Below are 20,817 nucleotides of genomic sequence, written 5' to 3' on the forward strand. Positions count from 1 at the left end.
CAGTCCAGTTGAGGGGCAGATGAGTAAAAGAAAGTTGCAGGACAAGGTGACAAGTACAATGATGGGAGACACATATAGGACTCCGGGAGCCCCAGCGCCAGGGTCATCAGGGAAGGCTTCTCAGAGAAGACGTTTGAGATGGGTCTTAATGAACATGTCTGAGTGTCCTAGGCAGGCCAGGAGGGCGAGGGACATGGCAGGGAGAAGGAACAGCACCTCGAGTGCCAACAGTGGAGTGAGGCTGTGTCCAGTGGGCAGAGGGGAGATGCACACAATTTAGAACCACTCAGAAGGGATGCAGCTATAAGCAACTGGGGTGCCCAGGCCCCCTGCCTTCATTAGCTAGCCTGAGCGTATCTCAGCTCTGCCGTGTCTTGCAAGTGACTGCCTCTCTGAGCTTTCCTCCCCTCTTCTGTAAAATGGCCCTGACGATTGGTCCTCCCTCAATATGTCCCGTTAGGATCTCAGGAGATGAGTATTAATGTGGTAGGCATTGTTCCGTGCACACGGTAGCTGCCCAGTAATGCCAGCTGCCATGATGATACTTCTTTACCTACTGAATAGATGTGAAAACTGTGTGGGTTCATTTAAGTAAAAGGCTTTAAAAATTAAAAAATCACTCGGCAAATGCTGGCTGTGAGATGCAGCCTGGTGTATCGGGAAGGCTTGAGGGCAATTGGCGTGGGTTCAGTTTCTGATTCACTATGTGGCCTTGGTCAAGTCACCTAAAATGGGACCAGTCGCAGGCATCCCTCAGGGTTGTTGTGGGAACTAAAGGAGCGCTTAATGTGTCCAGGGCTGTTCCCGTCCCTGCCTCCCTTCTTTCCCTTCCCCAGCAAGCCCTGGTGTTCATTTACCACCCACCCCACCCCCAGCAACCCCGTCCCAGACCCCCATCCATCATCCTGTCCTTTGCCGAGGTTAAGTGGGTCCCCAAGCAGCGAATCCAAACTCTCCCGAAGCCACGGCTGCACAATGTGGCCCGCTGTTAGTGAGCAGCCGGGCTGGCCCAGAGGATTGGGTTTCAGCCGGGGCGGCCGGCGCTGGCGGATGCCCAGGCCAGCGGCAGGCAGGCAGGGGACAGAGCGGAGGAGCTGGCGTCACAGGGATTCCTCCGCCTGGGCCTGAGAAAACAAGAGCAGGCTCCAAGCAGGCAACCGAGGCAGAGAAGGGCCTCTGAGCGGTGGGAGGACAAGAAGGGGTGTGTGCTACGAGAGTCCTCGGGCAGAAGGATTTTACATTAGCCAGGTTCTCTTTCCTTGAGACTGAGGGCTGAGCAGGGGGCCGAGGTAGAAAAACAACGTGCTGCTTGTTGGTAGATTTCACTTTAGAAAATCTGCTTTCTTCTAGGAGCTAGTCGGGGGCTTCTCTGGCGTCTCCACCTCTTGCCTTGCTTTGGGCCAGGGAACCCAAGGCCATCTTGGGCTCCCATTCTCATGATGTTTATAGAGGAGAGGGCTCAGGAAACTCAGTCAGGCTGGCCTGGGTTCAAATCTCAGCTTTGCTTCTTTCTGGCTGTAGGACTTGGGGCAGATCTCTGAGCCTCTGCAGGCTCAGTTTCCTCATCTGTACAATGGGATAAAGGTATTGGCCTTACAGGGCATGCAGAGGGTTTAGCTCAGGGCCTGGCAACGAGGGCACAGGGAGATGAAAGCAGTGATTCTTCCTTCCGTTTCCTGAGGCAGCATGATCTAGTGGCTTCTGGGATCGGACCAAAGCGATCAAATTTTACAGTGCCCCTTACTGGCCATGTGGCCTTTTGGAAGTCCTTGATCCCTCTGAGCCTTGGTTTCCCCCTAAGTTTGCTCTGGGATGTAAAGGAGACAATATCAATGAAGTGCCTGCCCCTAGGAGGCCGCCATCAATGTCAGTGACTTTCCCTATGGCTCTGTATGGTCCAGCCTTCGCATGCTGTAAAAACCTTTGGCTGCCAATGCCTCCTTTGATCTTTAGAACAATGCAGTGAAGTATACAGAGCAAGGATTTTGTCATCGCCATTTTACAGATGAGGAAACTAAGGCTCGGAGAGATGAAGTGACTCTTCCAAGCTTGTCAGTGTCCTTGCCTCCTCCTGGAATTTCTAACTTGGACCATGGAAAGAGTGCTGTGACCATGGACAGTCTGGGTCAGGCCTCCAGGCTGGCCTTACCAGGCCATGAGATCCCAGCCAGGCCTAGCTTCAGGCCACTTCAGCCCCGCCAGCCCCAGACAGGGTGCAGCAGGAGCCGCTGGGAAGAGCCCGGGCTTGCAACTGCTGCATGGGTCTCACGCCAGGCTGGTTTGCTGCCTGGGCTGCAGGCTGCTAGTCAATTTGTAGGTGAAGACCCGTGGGTGCGGTTACCAGGTGTCTGTTCATCTTCAGCTTCAACCCTTCCCCCAGCTGTCCCCCAAATCTAGCCTAATTTCCTCTGCCAAGGCCACTCTGTAATTCAGCGGTTCTCAGGGCAGATCACATCACTACCCTCTTCAAGAATCTTCCATAGCTCCCCGCTGCTTGTGGGATAAGACCCAACTTCCTCAGCCCCACGTTTGAGAGGCCCTCCACATTCTGATGCCCTGTCCTGTGCTACCATCTCCTTCCATGAAGCATTTTGCTCCCACTACATGGGACGGATACTCCAGCGTGGCGCAGTGGCTAAGGACATGGGCTTTGGTGCGAGGCAGACCCAGTTCCACTGCTTCCTGGCCATGGAAACCTTGAACAACCTCTCCAAACTTTGATTTCTCCAACTGTAAAGGGAGATCCTAAAGTACTTACTTCACAAATAGTTAACGATGAAATGGGATAATGAGTGCTAAGCGCTTGGCCTGGAGCCCACCACTGAGAGCCAGTCATCAGTTTTATGATTGCCCAGCCTTCCCCGATGTCTTACACTTCTGTGCCTTTGATTCTGCTGGGCCCTGTATGTGGTGTGCCCTTCCCTCTCCTCCCAGCTCACACGCCACCTCCTCTGAGATGCCTTTCCAAATTTCCTGCTCAAAGCTACTCCCTTCTTCCTCTGGGTTTCCTGGCTCCTGGCCGGGACCAGCCGTCTCACTCCGCCTCTCCCTGCAGTAAGTTCACACGTCGGGCACTAGTCTGGGAGCTTTTTGAGGGAAGGGCCTGCTGATCTGCCTCTGTGTCTCCAGTGCCTGGCTCAGGGCCTGGCACACATCGGGTGGAGGAGATGTTCATTGAATGACCATGACTTTGTTACTTAACCCAGCCAGAGCAGGAGGAGTCAGGACAGCTGCCAGGAAGAAGGAAGAAGGAGGCTTTGAGCTCAGTTTTGGAAGAGAAGTTAGCCAGGCCAACAAAGCAAGAAGGGCCAGGCGTTCCAGGCAGAAAAATCTAGAAGGGTCAAGTCACCAGTGTTCGGGGAGGTAAAGTGCTTTCTGCAAGCAGGAGGAAATTTTGGATGGCTGGATATGAGAGATGCGGAAGACTGGCTGGAAGGAAATTAGCTGGCCTGCTTGGCAGGGGCCTCGAGTAGCTTGTTGAGAGCTAGGACTTGATCTTTCAGGCAGCAGGAGCTCTGAAGGGCGATCACACGTGGACTTTAGGAACATCACCCAGCTGCCGTGTGGAGGATGGATGCGTGTGCTAGTGCCAGGCCTCGTTCTTAGTGTTGAGGGTACAGTGGTGAACAAGGTGGATGCAGACCTCCCCTATATGTGGGCCCTGGGAGACATCAGATGAACAGGACTCACCTACATGGTGTCATTTAATTCTCACCATGACCCATTTTTCAGATGTGGAAACTGAGGCCCAGAGAGAAGAACTGGCGTGCTTGCAATCACACACTGGAGAATGCCACAGCCAAGATTCTGGCCTGGGCAGTCTATGCCCCACTCCCCTGCTGCCCTTCTCCCGCCCCCTGCTATTCTCACACAGGCCCATGCAGAGAGAGAAGATAAACACACACAAGCCCTGAAGACTTTGTTGCTTTGTGTTGTCTGTCTTTTAAGGCTATGGCCATGGCATCTTAAAAATAACACAGTTGTGAAAATAGATGGATGTGGGTTCCAGTCCTAGCCCTGCCTGTGTGCACTTGTGCAGGTTGCTTCTCCTCTCTGACCTCAGTTTCCTCATCTGTGAAATGGGGTTAATACTAGTATATACTTCTGGAGGTTGAGCCTGCAATGGCATTTAGAGGGCCCTGGACAGTGCTTGGCATGCAATAGGTGCTTAATGAAAGTTCTTTCTTCATGACTTTGGAACACTCACATACTGTCATTAGTGCAGACAAGCGGCATCTGTGGTCCTAGAGAATTATAGCCCACGAGGGGATCAGACAGAGCTGACTAGGAGTGGATTGGAGACTAGGGGGCAACCACCCGCTCCAGCCTGAGAGCAAGGGGCCCCCCTGCAGCCACCTCCTTTCAGCCCAACGCTAACGACTTCAGTGTGTCTCCCCTTTAAGTTCAAATATTTCTGAAATGTACACTGCTCGTTCACACATAGCCAGAGGGGCCATCGGGCCTCCCCAGCCCGGCAGTCAGGGCCTCCTGATTGCTTTCTTCTGTGCAGCCTCCAGGAAGGAGAGGGGGTGTGGGGACAGTAGGGGTAGCGCCAAAGTCACTCCCATGGCCGGGCCCCTGTTTTCACACTGAGGAAGACGCTCTGGGCTGGTGGCCCCAGGTCCAGCTTTTGCCTGGATGCTAAGAATCTGTGAGTCTCTTTCTTCATCTATCCATTGGGATTTTTTTAAATGGGCATTAAGAGCAGCCCAGGTCTGGGAACCAGACATTTCAATAGGGTGGGAGGGCCTAAGAGCAGGTGAAACAGCACAGTGGGCAGAGTGGGAAGCAGGTAATAACAGCAAGGCTGGCAAGGATGTGGAGAGACAGGGATGATCCAGCAGAGGGGCCTCGGAGAGCTGCTGACCCTTCATGGCCCTGTCCTGTGCTACCTGGGCAGCCCCTGCTTAACCTCTCCAGGCTCAGCTGTCAGCTCCCACCACTTCCAGCCCCATCCTTCAGCCAGCGCTTGATTCCCACAAACCCCGCTGTGGCCCAGCTCACCTCCTGGCCTTTGCCTCTGCTTCCCCTCTGCCTAGCGTGCCCTTCCCACTCCACATCAGTCACTCCCCACTCACCCAGTCTTTAAGCCTCCATGCAGGCATCACATTCTCCTGGAAGCCATCCCTAAATTTGGCATTTTCTTCCCCTCCTTCCATATTCATTTCCTATAACCTACAATACACCACGCACGTCCTCATTGTGGTCTCAGCCACATAGTGTGGTGATTAATTATCTGTGTACAGTGACAACAGCTTCCCCTGCATGAGAGATTGTCACCGTCACAGTGGGGATAGAGATAGAAACATTTCCAGAGCTTCAGAGGCAGCTCAAGGGAGCCCAGCAGCTCCCAAAGTAGGGGAAGTGAAATGATGTTCGGTACTTTGCAGACAAACATTTTTAATTGTAGTAGTCTGTGTTTATTTTCCTTCCTGTTATGGCAAGAGATATTGGTTTTCCATTTATAATCATGATTACGTTTTTTTCCTCTTTAAGATGCATTTAAGAAAGAAAAGGAGTCAAGTGGAAGAAAAAGTAGTAACTAAATAATTGTACAGGTTGTAGGTGGAAGTGGCTAAAGTCATTAACGTTGTCTATGTGAAAGGCTCAAGCCTGGGCAACCGTAGTGGAGCAGAACACTGGCATATGCTCAAGCCCTTGCAGATGGGGAGAGGAGGCCTGTGTGCCAAGCCCTGTGCTAAGTCTTAGGGATCCCAGGACCAGGACCCAGCACCCACCTCTCAGGGGACCACAGAGCTTTGGGAGAAGATAGCAAATAGGGGTAGTTACCACCCAGAATATCTTCAAGTGCTGGGATACCTTGAAACACCCTTGGCTGCAGAGCATTGGGGCAGAATGGATTTAAGAGAACTTGCTAGAGGAGGTGACCTGAGTTGAGACTTCACAGACGAACAGTAGGGCAGGCAGAGAAGATGTAGAGGTGAGAAGGTCAGAAGGAACAGTATGTGTGAGGTCCAAGGGTGAGAAAAGACCACATTGTCTGTGCAGAGTGAGACGGCCAGTCTCTTCACCTACTCATAGCTGACTGGAAGGCAGCTTGTGGGTGGAATAGATGTGTGATCTTGGGCAAGTTCCCGAGGCTTTGGAAGCCTCAGCTTTCTCATCTGTGAAATGGGTCATCTGTGAAATGGGACAGTATCAAGTACCTCTTGGCATTATTGTGAGAATGTTGGTGAGAGATTCTGGCTCCTAATAGGATCTCAGCAGACATGAGTTCTCTCCCTCTGTAGGTTTTTGGGATTGGAGGGGAGGCGTCTGGTGTGTTACAGGGTGGAAAAAGGACATGATGGTGGTGGAAACAGAGCTTGGTTTCCTGAACCCACTAAGTTCTTGAGGCAATAACTATTAACTCCAGATTCCCCAGAGAACAGAGTTTGACTTTTGTGCTTGGTTTGAGAGGAACAAAGAGAAAACTCAGGGCACCCCAGGGAAAGCAGCATCAGATGGACTGGGATGGGCTTTGGCCGTGGAGCAAGAGACTGATGCTTGTCAGATGTTGGCAGGCGTATCTGGGAGGTGGGGGAAGGCAGGCAGACTAAGCTGGAGCCTCTTGGGACTGCCTTCACTTTCAGGGGCCACCTAATAAGCCCAAAGGAGGAAGCAGTGTGTGCAGGCACTGGGTGTGCCAAAAAGCATTGCACACCATCTAAAGACAGCAGCTGTTACTAAGTGAGGATCTACTTTGTGCTGGGATCCAAGCTGCTATACTTCCAGACTCGGAAGGTATTTTGGCCATTTTCCAGGTGAGGAAACTGAGACTTAACAAGAGATAGAACAAATAAAGGTCCATTTGTTTTTTGTTTGTTTGTTTGTTTGTTTTGTTTTGTTTTTTGAGACAGAGTCTTGCTCTGTCACCCAGGCTGGCGTGCAATGATGCAGTCTCAGTTCACTGCAACCTCTGCCTCCCAGGTTCAAGCAATTTTCGTGCTTTAGCCTCCCAGGTAGCTGGGATTACAGGCATGCGTCACCATGCCTAATTTTTGCATTTTTAGTAGAGACAGGGTTTGACCAAGTTGGCCGGGCTGGTCTCAAACTCCTGACCTCAAGTGATCTGCCCGCCTCAAAAGGTTCATTTGTAATAGTCTGTGTTTATTTTCCTTCCTTTTATGGCAAGTGATATTGGTTACCAAGCAAGGAAGGGACAGAACTGCTGTTAGAATCCAGATCTCTGTGACCTCCAGAGCCCAGGTCTGTGTGCTCTGCTCATTTGCCTTTTGTGCAGAGGTAGAGGGAGGTGTTAAAATTGAAAAGCAAAAGACCAGGTTGGGGAGAGAGCATGCTTGTGCTGCCTCCTGCCACAACCCAGAGGGGTGACAGATTTCCCAGAGCCAGGCTTCCAGGCAAAGCCAGGAGTGGCACTGGAGAAGGGAGCAGAGGAGATGCCGGCCCTCTACCTCCTCCCAAGGGGATCTGCAAACTTCATGTTCCTTCGTGTTTCCTTTTTGTCTGCAAACCAGCCAGTCCATTTACTTCCAGTCCTTCTTAGATCCTCCCAATGCTTTGAGCCACTGCTTTGGGCCAGGAGAGGTAGAAGGCACAGGCGGACTGTGGGGCCCCCCACGCTAAGCTTCTTGGGAGCCCAGAGTTTGAGCACCAACTTTTAGTGTGTGACTTTGGCAAGCCATTTGCCCTCCTTGAGCCCAAGTTTCCACCCATACGATGAAGATGTCAGTTCCCAGCCCCTCCTTCTCTGAGCCATGGAATCCTCTAGTGTTTGGCCTCTGGGTCAGCCCAGGAATCTAGCCAAGGGATGGGGCCACCTGCTTGGTGGGCTTGCCTCCCCCGCCCGACCCTCTTCTTGTCCCAAGCAGAGTCTCTCCTCTGCCTTGTTCGACACAGCTCCCAGCAGCTGTTCCCTGGGCCCAGGCAGAGAGCCCGGCTTGGCGTGTCTCTGGCTGAGGCCGATGAGAGAAAACAGGTTAAAAGTTCAGCCCTTGTTCTCTCCAGGAAGAAAAATCTGTAGCATTCGGAGTGTGAAAAGGAACCCTTTTTTCAGCTCCAAAGCTGCATAATAGAACTTCCCTCCAATTTGCCATCAAAAAGATGCCCTTGGCACTGGCTCCACCGTCCCTGGCACCCTTACCCCACACCCCCTCCCTGTGCCAGCCCCCAGTGGAAAGGGACACAGTGACCACAGGCGGTCACGGGGATGCCAGTGCACAGGGACACAAGCCACAGGCGGTCGTGGGGACACTTCTGCATCCTCTCTTGTCAGCTCATGGGTCTGACTGGGGTCACCTCTGGCCAAATGCTTCCTCCTGTCCCCACCCTTTATCCCCTCCACCCCTGCCATAGTTCAAGCCCTAATTATCTGCCATTTGGAACTTCTGAGCTGCCTGGACACTGGGCACACAGCCCCAATCTCCTGGTCCTTGTCATTTAGCCCAGACCATTAAACTAATTGTTTGAAGTGCCTAAAGGTTTATAGGCTAGGAGGCAAGACACCTGCACTTCCCACTGTGCCGCCAACTCCTGTGCAATCTTTGGAAGCCCCTTCTCACCCCTGTGCTTCAGTTGCCCTGTCTCCGAAAGGAGGCAGTTGGGCTGGGCCAGGGACAGCATCTCTGGTTTATATTTGTTTCCTGGAATACTGTGGCAAGAAGTATCATGTGGCCATAGTATAGGAATTGATGAGTGATGCCTGCCCTGGGCACAGAATTGGAGCATGGCAGCAAGCATACCTCTTACCCACTCTCACCGAGCGAGGTGGTGTCACTGTGACCTTCTAGGTCTCTCCCCCTACTGTCTCATAGCTATTTATATTCATACCTCATCTCCATTGCCAGACCAGGAACTGCTCCGTGGTAGGGTCTTGCTAGCCACAGTTCTCTCTCTCAGGGTGCCCAGTGCAGTGCCTGGTACATAATGGGCATCAGGATATTCTGTCGAATGAATGCTTGAAAGGGGTTCATTTAAATTCATTCGTTGTATTGCAATTCCATTCAGAAAGTGTTTGGAAGCCAAAGAGGCCAGGAAGGGGTAGAAGAGAAGGGTCCTGAACCTGACCTGGGGAGAATGGGGGTCTCCAGGGCCATGTGGCTCTTCTTCCCCCTAGGCCATGTGGCTCCCTGCAGCTGCTGGAATTGGGGGAGGCAAGTGGGGCTCAGGATGGTCCCAGACGCTGATGTGTCTCCTGAACCCCCACAGGCCATGTGACAGTTGGCCCCTACTGGGTGCAGTGCTTGCTCTCAACACTTCTCCACTCCCGGGACCCTGTCCTGGGGGCAGAGTTACCTGAGCCCTGGGGGAGGGACCTCAGCCACAGGAACATGATGGAAGACTCCAGGTTTCTAGAGAAAGGGAGAGTGTCTTGACAAGATGTGTGCGCCAGAGGGGCAAGGAGGGGAAACTGGGGGTCTCAGCTGGGACACAAGAACAGCCCGTCTAAGGCCCAAGTTCCAGTTTTTGAGAGTTTCATGCATGCTGAAAAGCAAACAGATCCCCAGAGTTTGATGTTGAGTGGCAAGACCCAAGAGTTTAGTGGCAGACCCTCTGAAACCCATCCAGTAGACCCCAGGTTTAGTGGATGTAAGACCCTCCCTGTCCAGAAAAGGAAGGGAAGGACAGTACCTAGGTTAGTGGGATTAGACTGGCTGAGAGGTAGAGCCTGACCACGATGTAAGGGTGGACTTGGCCTGGAGGGGTGGGGCCTAGAGGAGTGGCATTAGATGATTGGCTAGGCTGTGGGGGTAGGCGGGATAATGGAGTAGAGAGGCGGAGTCTAAACCAAGAGCAGTCTGGAGAATTAGAGCCAGATGACTGGGGCAGTGGAAGTAGGCGGGGCTCTCTGTAAAGAAGGATGAGGGCCCAACAGAGAGATTGACAGCACCTGGTAGGTGGGGCGGAGCGGTGACTCTTTGCTCTCCCCCACAGAAACGCTAATGGACTCCACTACAGCGACGGCTGAGCTGGGCTGGATGGTGCATCCTCCATCAGGGGTGAGTCAGTGGTCCCCAAACCTTGCATTGGTCCCCAGGATCCCTCAAACCCTGCTGCAGGGCCCGAATGCCCCCTCATATTCTAACCCCTTTCTCCCTCTTCAGGGCCCAGAGCCAGGCCTCTCTCAGCCCCACCCTCCCAATCTCCTACCATTGATGGAGTCATGATCCCCTACCATTGATGGAGCCAGTTACCATGACAACAGGCTGGATGCTTTCAGCCTTTATCCCGTGGAATCCTTAGGGCGAGGCTGAGAAGTAGGTGCTCGCACTACCCCCGTTTTACAGATGAAGAAAGTGAACTGTCATTTCCTGAGTACCCACTCTATGTCAGATACTGTATTAAGCACCTTTATACATATCATCTCTAATCCCATAGAGAGGAATTATCTCCATTTTACAGATGAGAAAACTGAGGCTCAACAGGGTGTAGCCACCTGCCCAGGGCCCTATAGATAATAAGTGAGGGGCTAAGGTTTGTATTCAGGACTATGACTGAGCCCTCTCTGCCCGCTTTCTGGGTCCCCATAACACAAAGCTCCCCATCCTTTGGCTCTTATCATCCTGGGGTCTATGTTGTGAGCTCTCCAAGAGCAAAATCTGGCATAAGTTACAGGCTGTGGGGTCAGATAGTCCTGAAAATCTGTCTTAGCTCTGCCACTCACCAGCTGTGTGATTTGGGGCCAGTTCCTTAATCTCTCTGAGCTTTAGTTTCTTCCTCTATAAAATGGTGATGATGTCTTAGACCTCACAAGACTGTTGTGAGGTTTTCCTGCAAAGTGTCTAACACAATGCCTGGCATAGATTGGGCTCCCAGTCAAGAGAGCTATAATCATCGTCAACATTGTCATTGTCATGAAGTTGAATATTCATCCCTCATCCCCGTGGTCTCTGGGGAGGGCTCTGGACTCTACAACCCAGCCCTTCCCTTCCCCCCACCCCGGTTGCTCCGCTGGGACTCAGCTGCTGCCCCAGGGAACTGCGTTCCTCCCACCCCCCAGGCCTGTGTTCTCAATAGGCAGGGCCCCAGGGTCAGGCCGCTTTCTGTGGCTCTTTCTTGTCACCAATTTTCCATCTGCGAAGGCGGCCGGGCCCACAGCCCCACCCTGCCAGTAATGAGGCCAGGCTGGGCTGCAGGGCCCCCGGACGCAATTATTTGGGGTGTTTAGGCTGCAGGGCCTCCGCATGTTAATTAGAGAGAGGGGAGAAAGGCAGAGTGCTCTAATTAAGTGTTCTAATTAAGTTCTGAAGAAGAGCAGCGGTTGTAACAAGGGGCTGACTTTGTCACATGGTGCCACCAAAAAAAAAAAAAAAATTAATGCAATGTAGGGAGCTTCAGAGTCGCCGTTGAAGAAGAGGCTGAGCCAGTCAGCTCCAGACCTGCCCTCCCTGTGTGCACTCACCCTTCATCGCACCTGACCCTCCCCAGGCTGCCAGCCCCTGCTCCACAAGCACAGACTTGGCCCAGGGAATCTGAGTGGCACAGGATAAAGGACACCCACTTGAGGGGGACACCTCTTCCATCAGCTGCCACTCCCACAGGCACATTTGGCAATTGGAGGCCCAGGAGGGAGAAATGGCTTGCCCAAGGCCACTCATCAAGTTAGTAGAGCTGGGACTAGAACCCGGGACTCCTGGGGCACACTTGGGGTCCTTGTGGTTCCAGGCAGCACGGGCAAGCACACGAACAGCTCTGGGTCTGTGTGGCCTGGGTTAAGTGACCTCACTTCTGGTCTCTACTCCCTCGCCCTCTGTAAAAGCGGTCTAACCGTATAGACCATGTGTGATAATCACACCAAAGAAATGAGATTCTGTTAGGGTGCCCAGCCCCGGACGTGGATGGGAGAGGGGACTCTGCTGTTGGGGCTCCTTTGGGTCTACCCCAGGTGAAGCCAGCCAACACCAAGGGGGACACAGGAGAAGGACAGGAGGGGTGGCTGCCCTCAGCAAGCTCTCAGTCCCACTGACACTGGCCCAAGAGGGCTGAGTGTACTGGGCCCTCACGCAGGGAGACTATTCCCGAAGGCCCTTGGGAAAGTTGGTGAATGCAAACAGCAGCAGCCAGAGAGCCTGGTGCAGAGGAGACCAGAGATGGTGCTCCAGGAGGGCACAGAAGTGTGCAAAAGGCTCAGCAGTGGGAACGAGCCTGGTCCATGAGTGTGAGGAGATAACCCGGGTCCGCCCTAGGCCCTTCCCGCCCGAACTTTCCACCACTGGGCCCAGCCCCTGCAGCGGTGAGGCTTGGCACCTCTCTGCTGGGTTTGTGAGATCCCAGGCTGCCCCAGAGAGGGTACGGGAGTACCTTCCCCAGGCAGGGAGGGTGGGCAGCCTCCCTCCAGGTACCCGAGAGCAAATTCTAGCAGCCGAAAGCCCCAGAGCAGAGCTGTTCTCATGGGGAAGGACCCTGTCTTCCCCATCATCCTAGGCGTTCACTGAGGATGAGGACTGTCTTCCTCCATCGGACTGAGAGTTCCCAAGAGCAAGGGCTCTCTCTCCCTGATCAGACAGGGGGCTCTCCGAGGGCAGAGGTTCTGTCTCCTCCATCAGACTGGTAGCCCCCCCAACCACAAAGCTGTGTCTACTTTCATCAGAAAGAATTCCGTAAGCGGGGAAGGGTTCTCCCTATTTTCCCCTTCCAGGTGGGAACTTCCTGGCCAGAGTCCCTGTCTCCTTTATCAGATTAGTGTGCCGCTGACAATAAGGGCCACGTCTGCCCTGTCAGCTAGCAGAATACCAAGAGAAGGATGTGTGCCTTTCCCACCTGATTGGCATGTCTCCCCCATCAGATTGGGAATTCTCTGATGTCTTCACCATTAGACTGGAGGATTCCCTAAGGCAGAGTCTGTGTCTTCCACCTTAGACTGAGTGTGTGCTGGGGCTGAGCCCTTACCTCCCCACCTGACGAGCATTTTACCCACAGTGGGAAGAGGTGAGTGGCTACGATGAGAACATGAACACGATCCGCACGTACCAGGTGTGCAACGTGTTTGAGTCAAGCCAGAACAACTGGCTACGGACCAAGTTTATCCGGCGCCGTGGCGCCCACCGCATCCATGTGGAGATGAAGTTTTCGGTGCGTGACTGCAGCAGCATCCCCAGCGTGCCTGGCTCCTGCAAGGAGACCTTCAACCTCTATTACTATGAGGCTGACTTTGACTCGGCCACCAAGACCTTCCCCAACTGGATGGAGAACCCATGGGTGAAGGTGGATACCATTGCAGCGGACGAGAGCTTCTCCCAGGTGGACCTGGGTGGCCGCGTCATGAAAATCAACACCGAGGTGCGGAGTTTTGGACCTGTGTCCCGCAGCGGCTTCTACCTGGCCTTCCAGGACTACGGCGGCTGCATGTCCCTCATCGCCGTGCGTGTCTTCTACCGCAAGTGCCCCCGCATCATCCAGAATGGCGCCATCTTCCAGGAAACCCTGTCGGGTGCTGAGAGCACATCGCTGGTGGCTGCCCGGGGCAGCTGCATCGCCAATGCGGAAGAGGTGGATGTGCCCATCAAGCTCTACTGTAACGGAGATGGCGAGTGGCTGGTGCCCATCGGGCGCTGCATGTGCAAAGCAGGCTTCGAGGCCGTTGAGAATGGCACCGTCTGCCGAGGTAAGGGCCAGGGCGGGGCACGTGCCCCTGCAAATGCATAGAACTGGTCTTGGCTGCAGACTTGGGCTGCAGACTTAGGCCTGGCCTCTAAAGCTCAGAGCTGACCATGAGGCACTCTAGGGCCAGGCTTTCCAAACTGGCAACCATCGCTCAGCTTCTTAGAGGGAGGCACTTGAATATCGCACTTCCTGAAAACGATCTGTGCACATCCTGCAGGTGGTATTCCAGATGATCTGGGTTGGCGTAGGATAAAGGTTTTTTGTTTACGTCATCATACGAGTATGTCAAGTGGTGTCTTTTTCTTCATTTACAAAGGTGATATGGTTCCCCTTTTAAGAAAACGTATGTTATAATAAGTAACATTTATGTATTAATAAGGTAACATTTTTTGAGCTTTTACTCTGTCAGTATAGACCGGACAATGCTGAAGTGACAAAACAATAAAAGTTTATTTCTCCCCTTAATGCTCCATATCCATTGTGGATCAGCTTGGGACTTCTCCCTCTGAGAGTCAAACGGATGGAGCGCCACCATTCGGGATGTTGCCATCCACAGGGCAGACGGTGGAAGGAGTGTGGCAGATGGATTACTGGCTTTAAAGCTTCCACCTGGGATGCACCCCCGCCGTAACCTCTGTGTGCATTTCACTGGCCAAAGCAAGTCACAAGGTTACTTCCTATTCAAAGAGATGGAGAAGTGCGATTTTACCATGAGCCAGGCCCACGACTCCCCCTTGTACTATTTGCTGAGCACTTCTGTGACTTAATTCGTTTAATCCTCACAAGGACCCTGTGACAGAGAGTACTGTTGTATATGAAGAAACTGAGGTTCAGAGAGCTGAAGCAGAGACTAAGTAGAGGATCTGGGATTCCAAAATCCACCCTCTTAACCACCATGCCACACAGTTAGCTTAAGGAGAACTATTAAGTAAGTATAAGTGATGTTTGAGTATGGCAGAGAACCGTGAAGGTGGTCTGCAAACACGAGAAGTTTGTGAGAGGTACAGCCTGGTGCTAAGAAGGCTGTGAAGGTTGAAGGACCTGGGTTAAATCACCCCTGCCAGTCACTAGCAGTATCACCTTGGCCAAGTGTAAAACCCTCCTTCCTAGGTTGGTGTGAGGAGTCAGGTACTTGATGCATGCAAAGTACTTGCGATGGTTTCCAGTACACAGGAAGTGCTTAATAGATGTTAACTAAATGACAGGATGTGTACAAAGCCCAGGTGCTCAGCCTGTGAACTGCAGTGGTGGTGCTGGGGGTGTAGGGGACTTGAAGCTGCCTGTGTCATGTCCTCTTGCATTCCCCATTGGATTCAGAGGTTGGGGCCAGATCCTGGGGTGCCTCAGATGCCAGGCTAAAGGTTTGGACCCTAATCCAGTGTCCTTGGAGAGCCAGGGAAAGTTTAGCCGGGGGGTGGTTGCAGTGATCCTCAATCTGATAAAATGCTTGTTAAATCTACCAGCTCTGTGGTTCCTCCCTCTAGCCCTCTGAGATAAGCAAGGCAGCTTTTCAAGATACCTAGAAGGACAGATGGGGGTGCCAGAGACAGGAGGAGGGGGCCTATAGGGGAACCATTGTTGTCATCTCAAGAGACAGTGGCATCCTGGAGTGGGGCGTGCACCAGTGCTGGGGAAGAGGAGAGGTAAGATCAAAGGATGTTTTGCCAATGAAAGGGATGGGATGGGAAGACAGGATGGAAAGGGAGGAGAGGGAAGAATCACAGAGAAAGGGCATTCCAGCTTGCAGGAAGGTGATGGTTCTAGGAAAGAAATGGGCAAGTTAGGAGAAAGGGCTGGTTTCTTGGGGAAGATAACAAATTTGGTTTTACGTCCTTGGGTGTAAAAGTGCACAACCTTGGGGGACGGCAGTGGTGAGACAGGGTGTGGGTGGCAGAACAAGTGAATGGGAAACCAGCCACTCATTTTTGATGGTCCGTTCATTCATCAAACTTTTACTGAGCCTGCTCTGTCAGACCTTATGCTGAGCATCAGGCAGTACAGAGAAGAATCAGACTGTGGCTCTGCCTTCTGGAGCTCAGAGTCTAGCAGGGGAGACAGACATATAAATGTACAAAGGTGTGATGTGTTAGACTTTTTTAATAGGAACTGCTCAGGCTACAGTGGGCACAGAAAATGACAGAAGGCTTCACAGAGGAGGTGACATTGGAGCTGAGTCTTGGGTGGGTGACCCAGGAATGCTGGAGGATGGAGCTGCATGAATAAAGGCCTGGGAACGTGAATCAACTTGGCCCATTAGGGAGGCAGGTTGGTATGGCCATAGCTAAGGGCTGGAGGAGGGTGTAGGAAGAACTGCAACAGGCAGGGTGTTCAGATGAGAAGGTATGTTCGTTACCTGTTGCTGCATAAAAATTATTCCAAGACTTAGCAGTTTAGAACAACCAACAGGTTAGGTGTGGTGGTTCATGCCTGTAATCCTAGCATTTTGGGAAGCTGAGGCAGGAAGATTGCTTGAGCCCAAGAGTTTGAGACCAGCCTGAGCAACATAGTGAGACCCTGTCTCTACAAAGAAAGAATAAGAAAAAATTTAGCCAGATGTAGTGGTGTGCATCTGTAGTTCCAGCTACTCAGGAGGCTGAGGTGGGAGGATCGCTTAAGGCTATAGTGAGCTATGATCATGCCACTGTACTCTAGCTTGGGTGACAGAGCAAGACCTTGTCTCTAAACAACAACAAACGTTCATTATCTCATAGTTTCTGAGGGTCAGGAATCCAGGTGTGGCTTAGCTGGGTACTTCTGGCTCAGATTTTCCCGTGAGGTTGCACTCAAGGTGTGGCCTGGGGCTGCGGTTTCATCTGAAGGCCCGACCAGGGAGGAGTCTGCTTCTAAGGTCACTCACGGGGTTCTTGGCAGGACTCTGTCCCTCACCACATGGGCCTCTTGCATGTGCAGTGACATTGCCCAGAGTGAGAAAGCCAAGAGAGAATACCAGCAAACACCCAAGACAGAAGCCACAATCTTTTATAACCTAATCCAGAAGTGACATCTCACCACTTCTGCCATATTCTCTGCATTAAAAGCAAGTCACCCAACTCAGAGTCAGAGATGCTCCTTGCAGATGGTGAGGGTGCAAGGTGGGGCAGGGGTAAGGTGTGCCCAGCCCTGGCTCCCTTCCAGGTTCCCTTCCACACCCATCTTCCCCTGTACCTGACAGCCTCCCCAAGGCCCCAGCCCAGCTCAGCCATCCACTGAGTGTGAGTGGGGGCCAGTCAGGGTGTGATTAATGAGCTCAGGGAACCCAGAAGGACACCAGCTGTTGCTGTGGCCTGTGCTGCTGTCACCCAGATGTGAGGTTGCTGCAGGCCAAGCCCCATAGGCACTGGCCCCACTGGAGCAGGACGTGTAGGAATGGTGATTCCAGCTCACATTCAAGTAACATTGGTCAAGTGCTTTCTCGTCCTCTAGCTTAGGGCTTCTCAATCTTTATTGTGGATCAGTCACCTGGTTAGTTGGTTAAAGTGTAGGTTTCTGGGTCTGACTCAAACCTCTCCCCCAGGTCTGGGAATGTGGCTCTGAGATGGGGGGCCAAGAATCAGCAGGGTTTATTTTTTGTTTTTTGTTTTGAGACAGGGTCTCGCTTTATCACCCAGGCTGGAGTGCAGTGGCGCAGTCTCAACTCACTGCAAGCTCCGCCTCCTGGGTTCAAGCAATTCTTCTGCCTCGGCCTCCTGAGTAGCTGGGATTACAGGCGTGTACCACCATGCCCAGCTAATTTTTGTATTTTTAGTAGAGATGGGGTTTCACCATGTTGACCAGGCTGGTCTCAAAATCCTGGCCTCAAGTGATCCACCTGCCATAGCCTCCCAAAAGCTAGAATTACAGGCATGAGCCACCATGCCCAGCTGGAATCAGCATTTTTAAACAAGCAGCCCTGCCTGATGATTCGGTACCAGGACCATGAGCTCAGACACACGATGTGATAACACATGTTTGGACCAAGCTGGGACCTAAGGCCAAAGAGAGGACACAAGCCCAGCCCCAACACCACCTCAGGGATCGTCCCCGCTGGGGCAGTGGAACATTAGCAGAATCTCTAAGAGGATGTGGTTTGAAAAGATGCGTTTATTATTGAGATATAATTTAATAGGAAAACATCCATTGCTTTGTTAATATAAATGAGAGAAAATGAGGCTGGATTAAGTCTTCTTGGCAGATGGAGAGTGGGGGAGTCTTCATAGGGAGTGGCCACCATCCCTGGTGTGGGCGGTGATGGCGTTCAAAGCCTTACTAGTTCCCAGTACAGTGATGGGGGCTAAACTGATTCAATCTCACCAACTTCCTCTGGTGCCTACTGTGTACAGGGCACAGTGGGAGAGGGGAGGGGCCTGGGGAAGCCAACCATTCAACACACATGTTTTGAGTAACCTCTGTGGGCCATTTAGCCCTGTAACAAATATGTATTGCGTACCCACTATGAGCCAGACACGTTCCAGGTGCAGTTGGATACGGAAATGAACAAGACAGGCACATTCAGTGCCCTCCCAGAGTTTTTAGTCTGAGTGGGTGGATAGGAGAAGACAGAAGAAAAAGTCAATGAGCAAATCAATAAACTAGTTGCAGACTGTGATGAGTGAAGGGGGTAAGAACTGTGCAACAATAGAGATGAGAAAGTGGCCGTGCTTCAGGAAGGGCTTCCCGGAAGAGACATCATTGAACTGATGGGCCTGAGAAGGCTTGGGGGAAAGCATTCCAGGCAGAGGGTCCCTGAGAAACCCTGACACTCAGGGTTTGGTCTGAAGTGGCTCCTGGGTGAGCAGGGGACTCAGACACCCAGGGAACGAGGCAGAGTATGGTCCTGCCACAAATGAGGTCCATGCAGGCAAAGTGCTTTGAGGACACGAAGAAGAAGGCATCTTGTATGACTGGGCATCTTGGAAGGCTTTAGAAGAGCCATGTTCCCTCCCCAACCCCAGTCCCCACTGGGGCTTCCCGCCAGCAGGTCTGCTGGGAGTGGCAGAAGGTGTCCCTGGAATGCCTTCTTTGCAGCAGCCGCCTGCACCCAAGTCTGTTTCTCTGACTCTTTCCAGAGTATGATAGGTGTGACTGTGAATGTGCCCCTGCCTCAGTTTCTCCAAGTCTGCCTGTCTCCAGATCCCTGTTCTCCTTGGTTCTCCTTACCCACCTCAGTCCCGACTTCCGCTAGCCCAGCAGGAGCCCCCAACCTAGCCTTCTTTGGGGACCTTGCTGTGTTCTCTCGCAGTGGCCAACCCGCATCTGTGAGGGATCTGGAGGCAGTTCTGCAGTGAGCATGATTGCTGCGATGCTATCAGGCGTCATGGGATTTTTAATATTTAGCTTGGATGGGGAGAGGGGCTGCTAGCCAGGGTGGTTGCACGCACATGTTGATTCGCTGGCTCCAGCTCAGACTCCCCAGTTCCCAGCTGCTGGGTTTCTCCTCCCAGCCTCTCCCTCTTGTCTGCCCTGCCCTGCTGTGCAGCTCCTGCTCTCTCCCCAGCTCATGGCCTCTCCTTGACCTTGGCCTCAGGGACCCGCTTTCAAACCCCAGCCCTGCCTCTTGCTAGCTGTGTGACCTTGGGTGAGCAGCTGACCCTCTCCCAACCTTTGTTTTCTCATCTGCAAAACAGAATAAACAGAGGCCTGTTATACAGAGTAAATGAGAAAATACCCAGAAGAGTGTTATAAAAATAAGATTAAGGACTTGTATGAACACTGTCTTTGCCTGTGAACTTTTTTTTTTTTCCTGGTTAGCCTTTTATTTTGAGGAAAAAATAACTTTTCTTTATCACAAAAGCAATGCAGGTTATTTGTAGAATCTTTAGAAATTACTGATAAGCAAAAAGGAAGAAACTAAAATCACCTGTAATCCTATCATCTAGAAATAAGCACCGTGAAACCAACTGGTATAGGTTCTTCCAGGTGGATTTATGTGTATTTACACATATTGATTTTTTGTTTTAAGAAAAAATGGACTCCTGCTTAAACTACATGAGTTTTTTTTCTTTTTTCTTTTTTTTCTTTTTTCTTTCAGAGAGACAGTATCTCACTATGTTGTCCAGGCTGGTCTTGAACTCCTGGCCACAAATGATCCTCCCACCTCAGCCTCTCAAAGTGTTGGAATTACAGGCATGAACCACCATGCCCAGGAGGAGAATTTTTGACAATAATATTTTGTGGACATCTTTGCATATCATGTTAGAGCTATAACATCATTGTGGGGAAGCTCTTGGGATCCCATAGAATAAATGTACCGTAACTCATTTACTACTGCTCTGTTGATTGACAGATAGATTGCTTGCAGTATTTCACTATCTTAAACAAATGCTGGGGTGAGCCTCATTGTTTCTCTGTCTTTTTTCATGGCTGCTGCTATTTGCGTAGGATACATTTCTAGGCGTGGAATTGTAGGGTCAAAGGGCATGCACTTTTTTTTTACAGCTTTTGACTAACATTGCCAAATTACCCTCCAGAAAGGCTGGACCAAGTTACCCTCCTAGCAGCTGCCTTTGAGAGTGCCTGTTTGCTGGCATGCTCTCCAGCATGAGATGTTATGCCTGTGGCTTTATTTTCTCTTTTACTCCAGAATCTTGTGCTTCCCAGCCAAGGGAGGGAGGGGCCAGGGGTCCTTTCAGGGCCTTCAGAGTTGGATCCTCCTTCCCACCCTGCTTTCAGCTTGAGCCCTTCTTACAGAGGCTGGACCAGTGGCTCAGATGTGTTTGGGGGAGTCTGCGGGGGTGGGGTGCGGTCAATGGGGTGGGCTCCGGGAGGGAGGCCGCCAGCTGGCAGCCTGTGCTATGCTGACTGGGGAAGGGTGTGAGGGTTGGAGTGCTGGGTGGGAGGGGAGGCGTAGACCCCCACACAGAAAATTCTGCTGCTTCTCTTCAAGGACAGGGTGGAGACACCCAGTTGAGGGAAAAGGAGGGGGTACAGAAAACTCGGGCAGACCCCCAGGCTCAGGCCAGGGCTGAGACCACACAGGCCAGCCTTTTGTGAAGGGAATTGGATAGGGACCATGGCCAGTGTACTCAAGCAATTCAAGCCTTTGCTCTTAAAAATGGGAAAAATTCTACACCCTCCCCAGCTTCCCCTTTCCTATCCATCCATTGGTCCATCCATCCATCCATCCATCCATCCATCCATCCATCCATCCGTCTGTCTATGATACATCCATCCATCAGACATCCACTGAAATCATTCAGCTCTTGATTTTTCTGCTTCTTGGAGGGCTCAATGATGTCTTCATAGAGGACGAGGAAGCTAACACTTGTTGAGTGTCAT

General features: G+C 52.0%; 1 protein-coding gene across 4 annotated transcripts in view; it reads left to right on the top strand.

The window, feature by feature from the left end:
- The window catches only part of EPHB2 (EPH receptor B2), a 205,343-nt gene that overhangs the window by 61,056 nt on the left and 123,470 nt on the right, over positions 1 to 20,817 (top strand). For all 4 annotated transcript variants that reach the window (XM_021937153.2, XM_021937159.2, XM_021937161.2 and 1 more), the window contains exons 2-3: positions 9,895 to 9,959; positions 12,880 to 13,564. In XM_021937153.2, the coding sequence (XP_021792845.1) occupies positions 9,895 to 9,959; positions 12,880 to 13,564 (750 nt within the window). The remainder of the gene's footprint in view (positions 1 to 9,894; positions 9,960 to 12,879; positions 13,565 to 20,817) is intronic.

This window comes from Papio anubis, chromosome 1 (genome assembly GCF_008728515.1).
Source record: "Papio anubis isolate 15944 chromosome 1, Panubis1.0, whole genome shotgun sequence".
Classification (NCBI taxonomy): domain Eukaryota; kingdom Metazoa; phylum Chordata; class Mammalia; order Primates; family Cercopithecidae; genus Papio; species Papio anubis.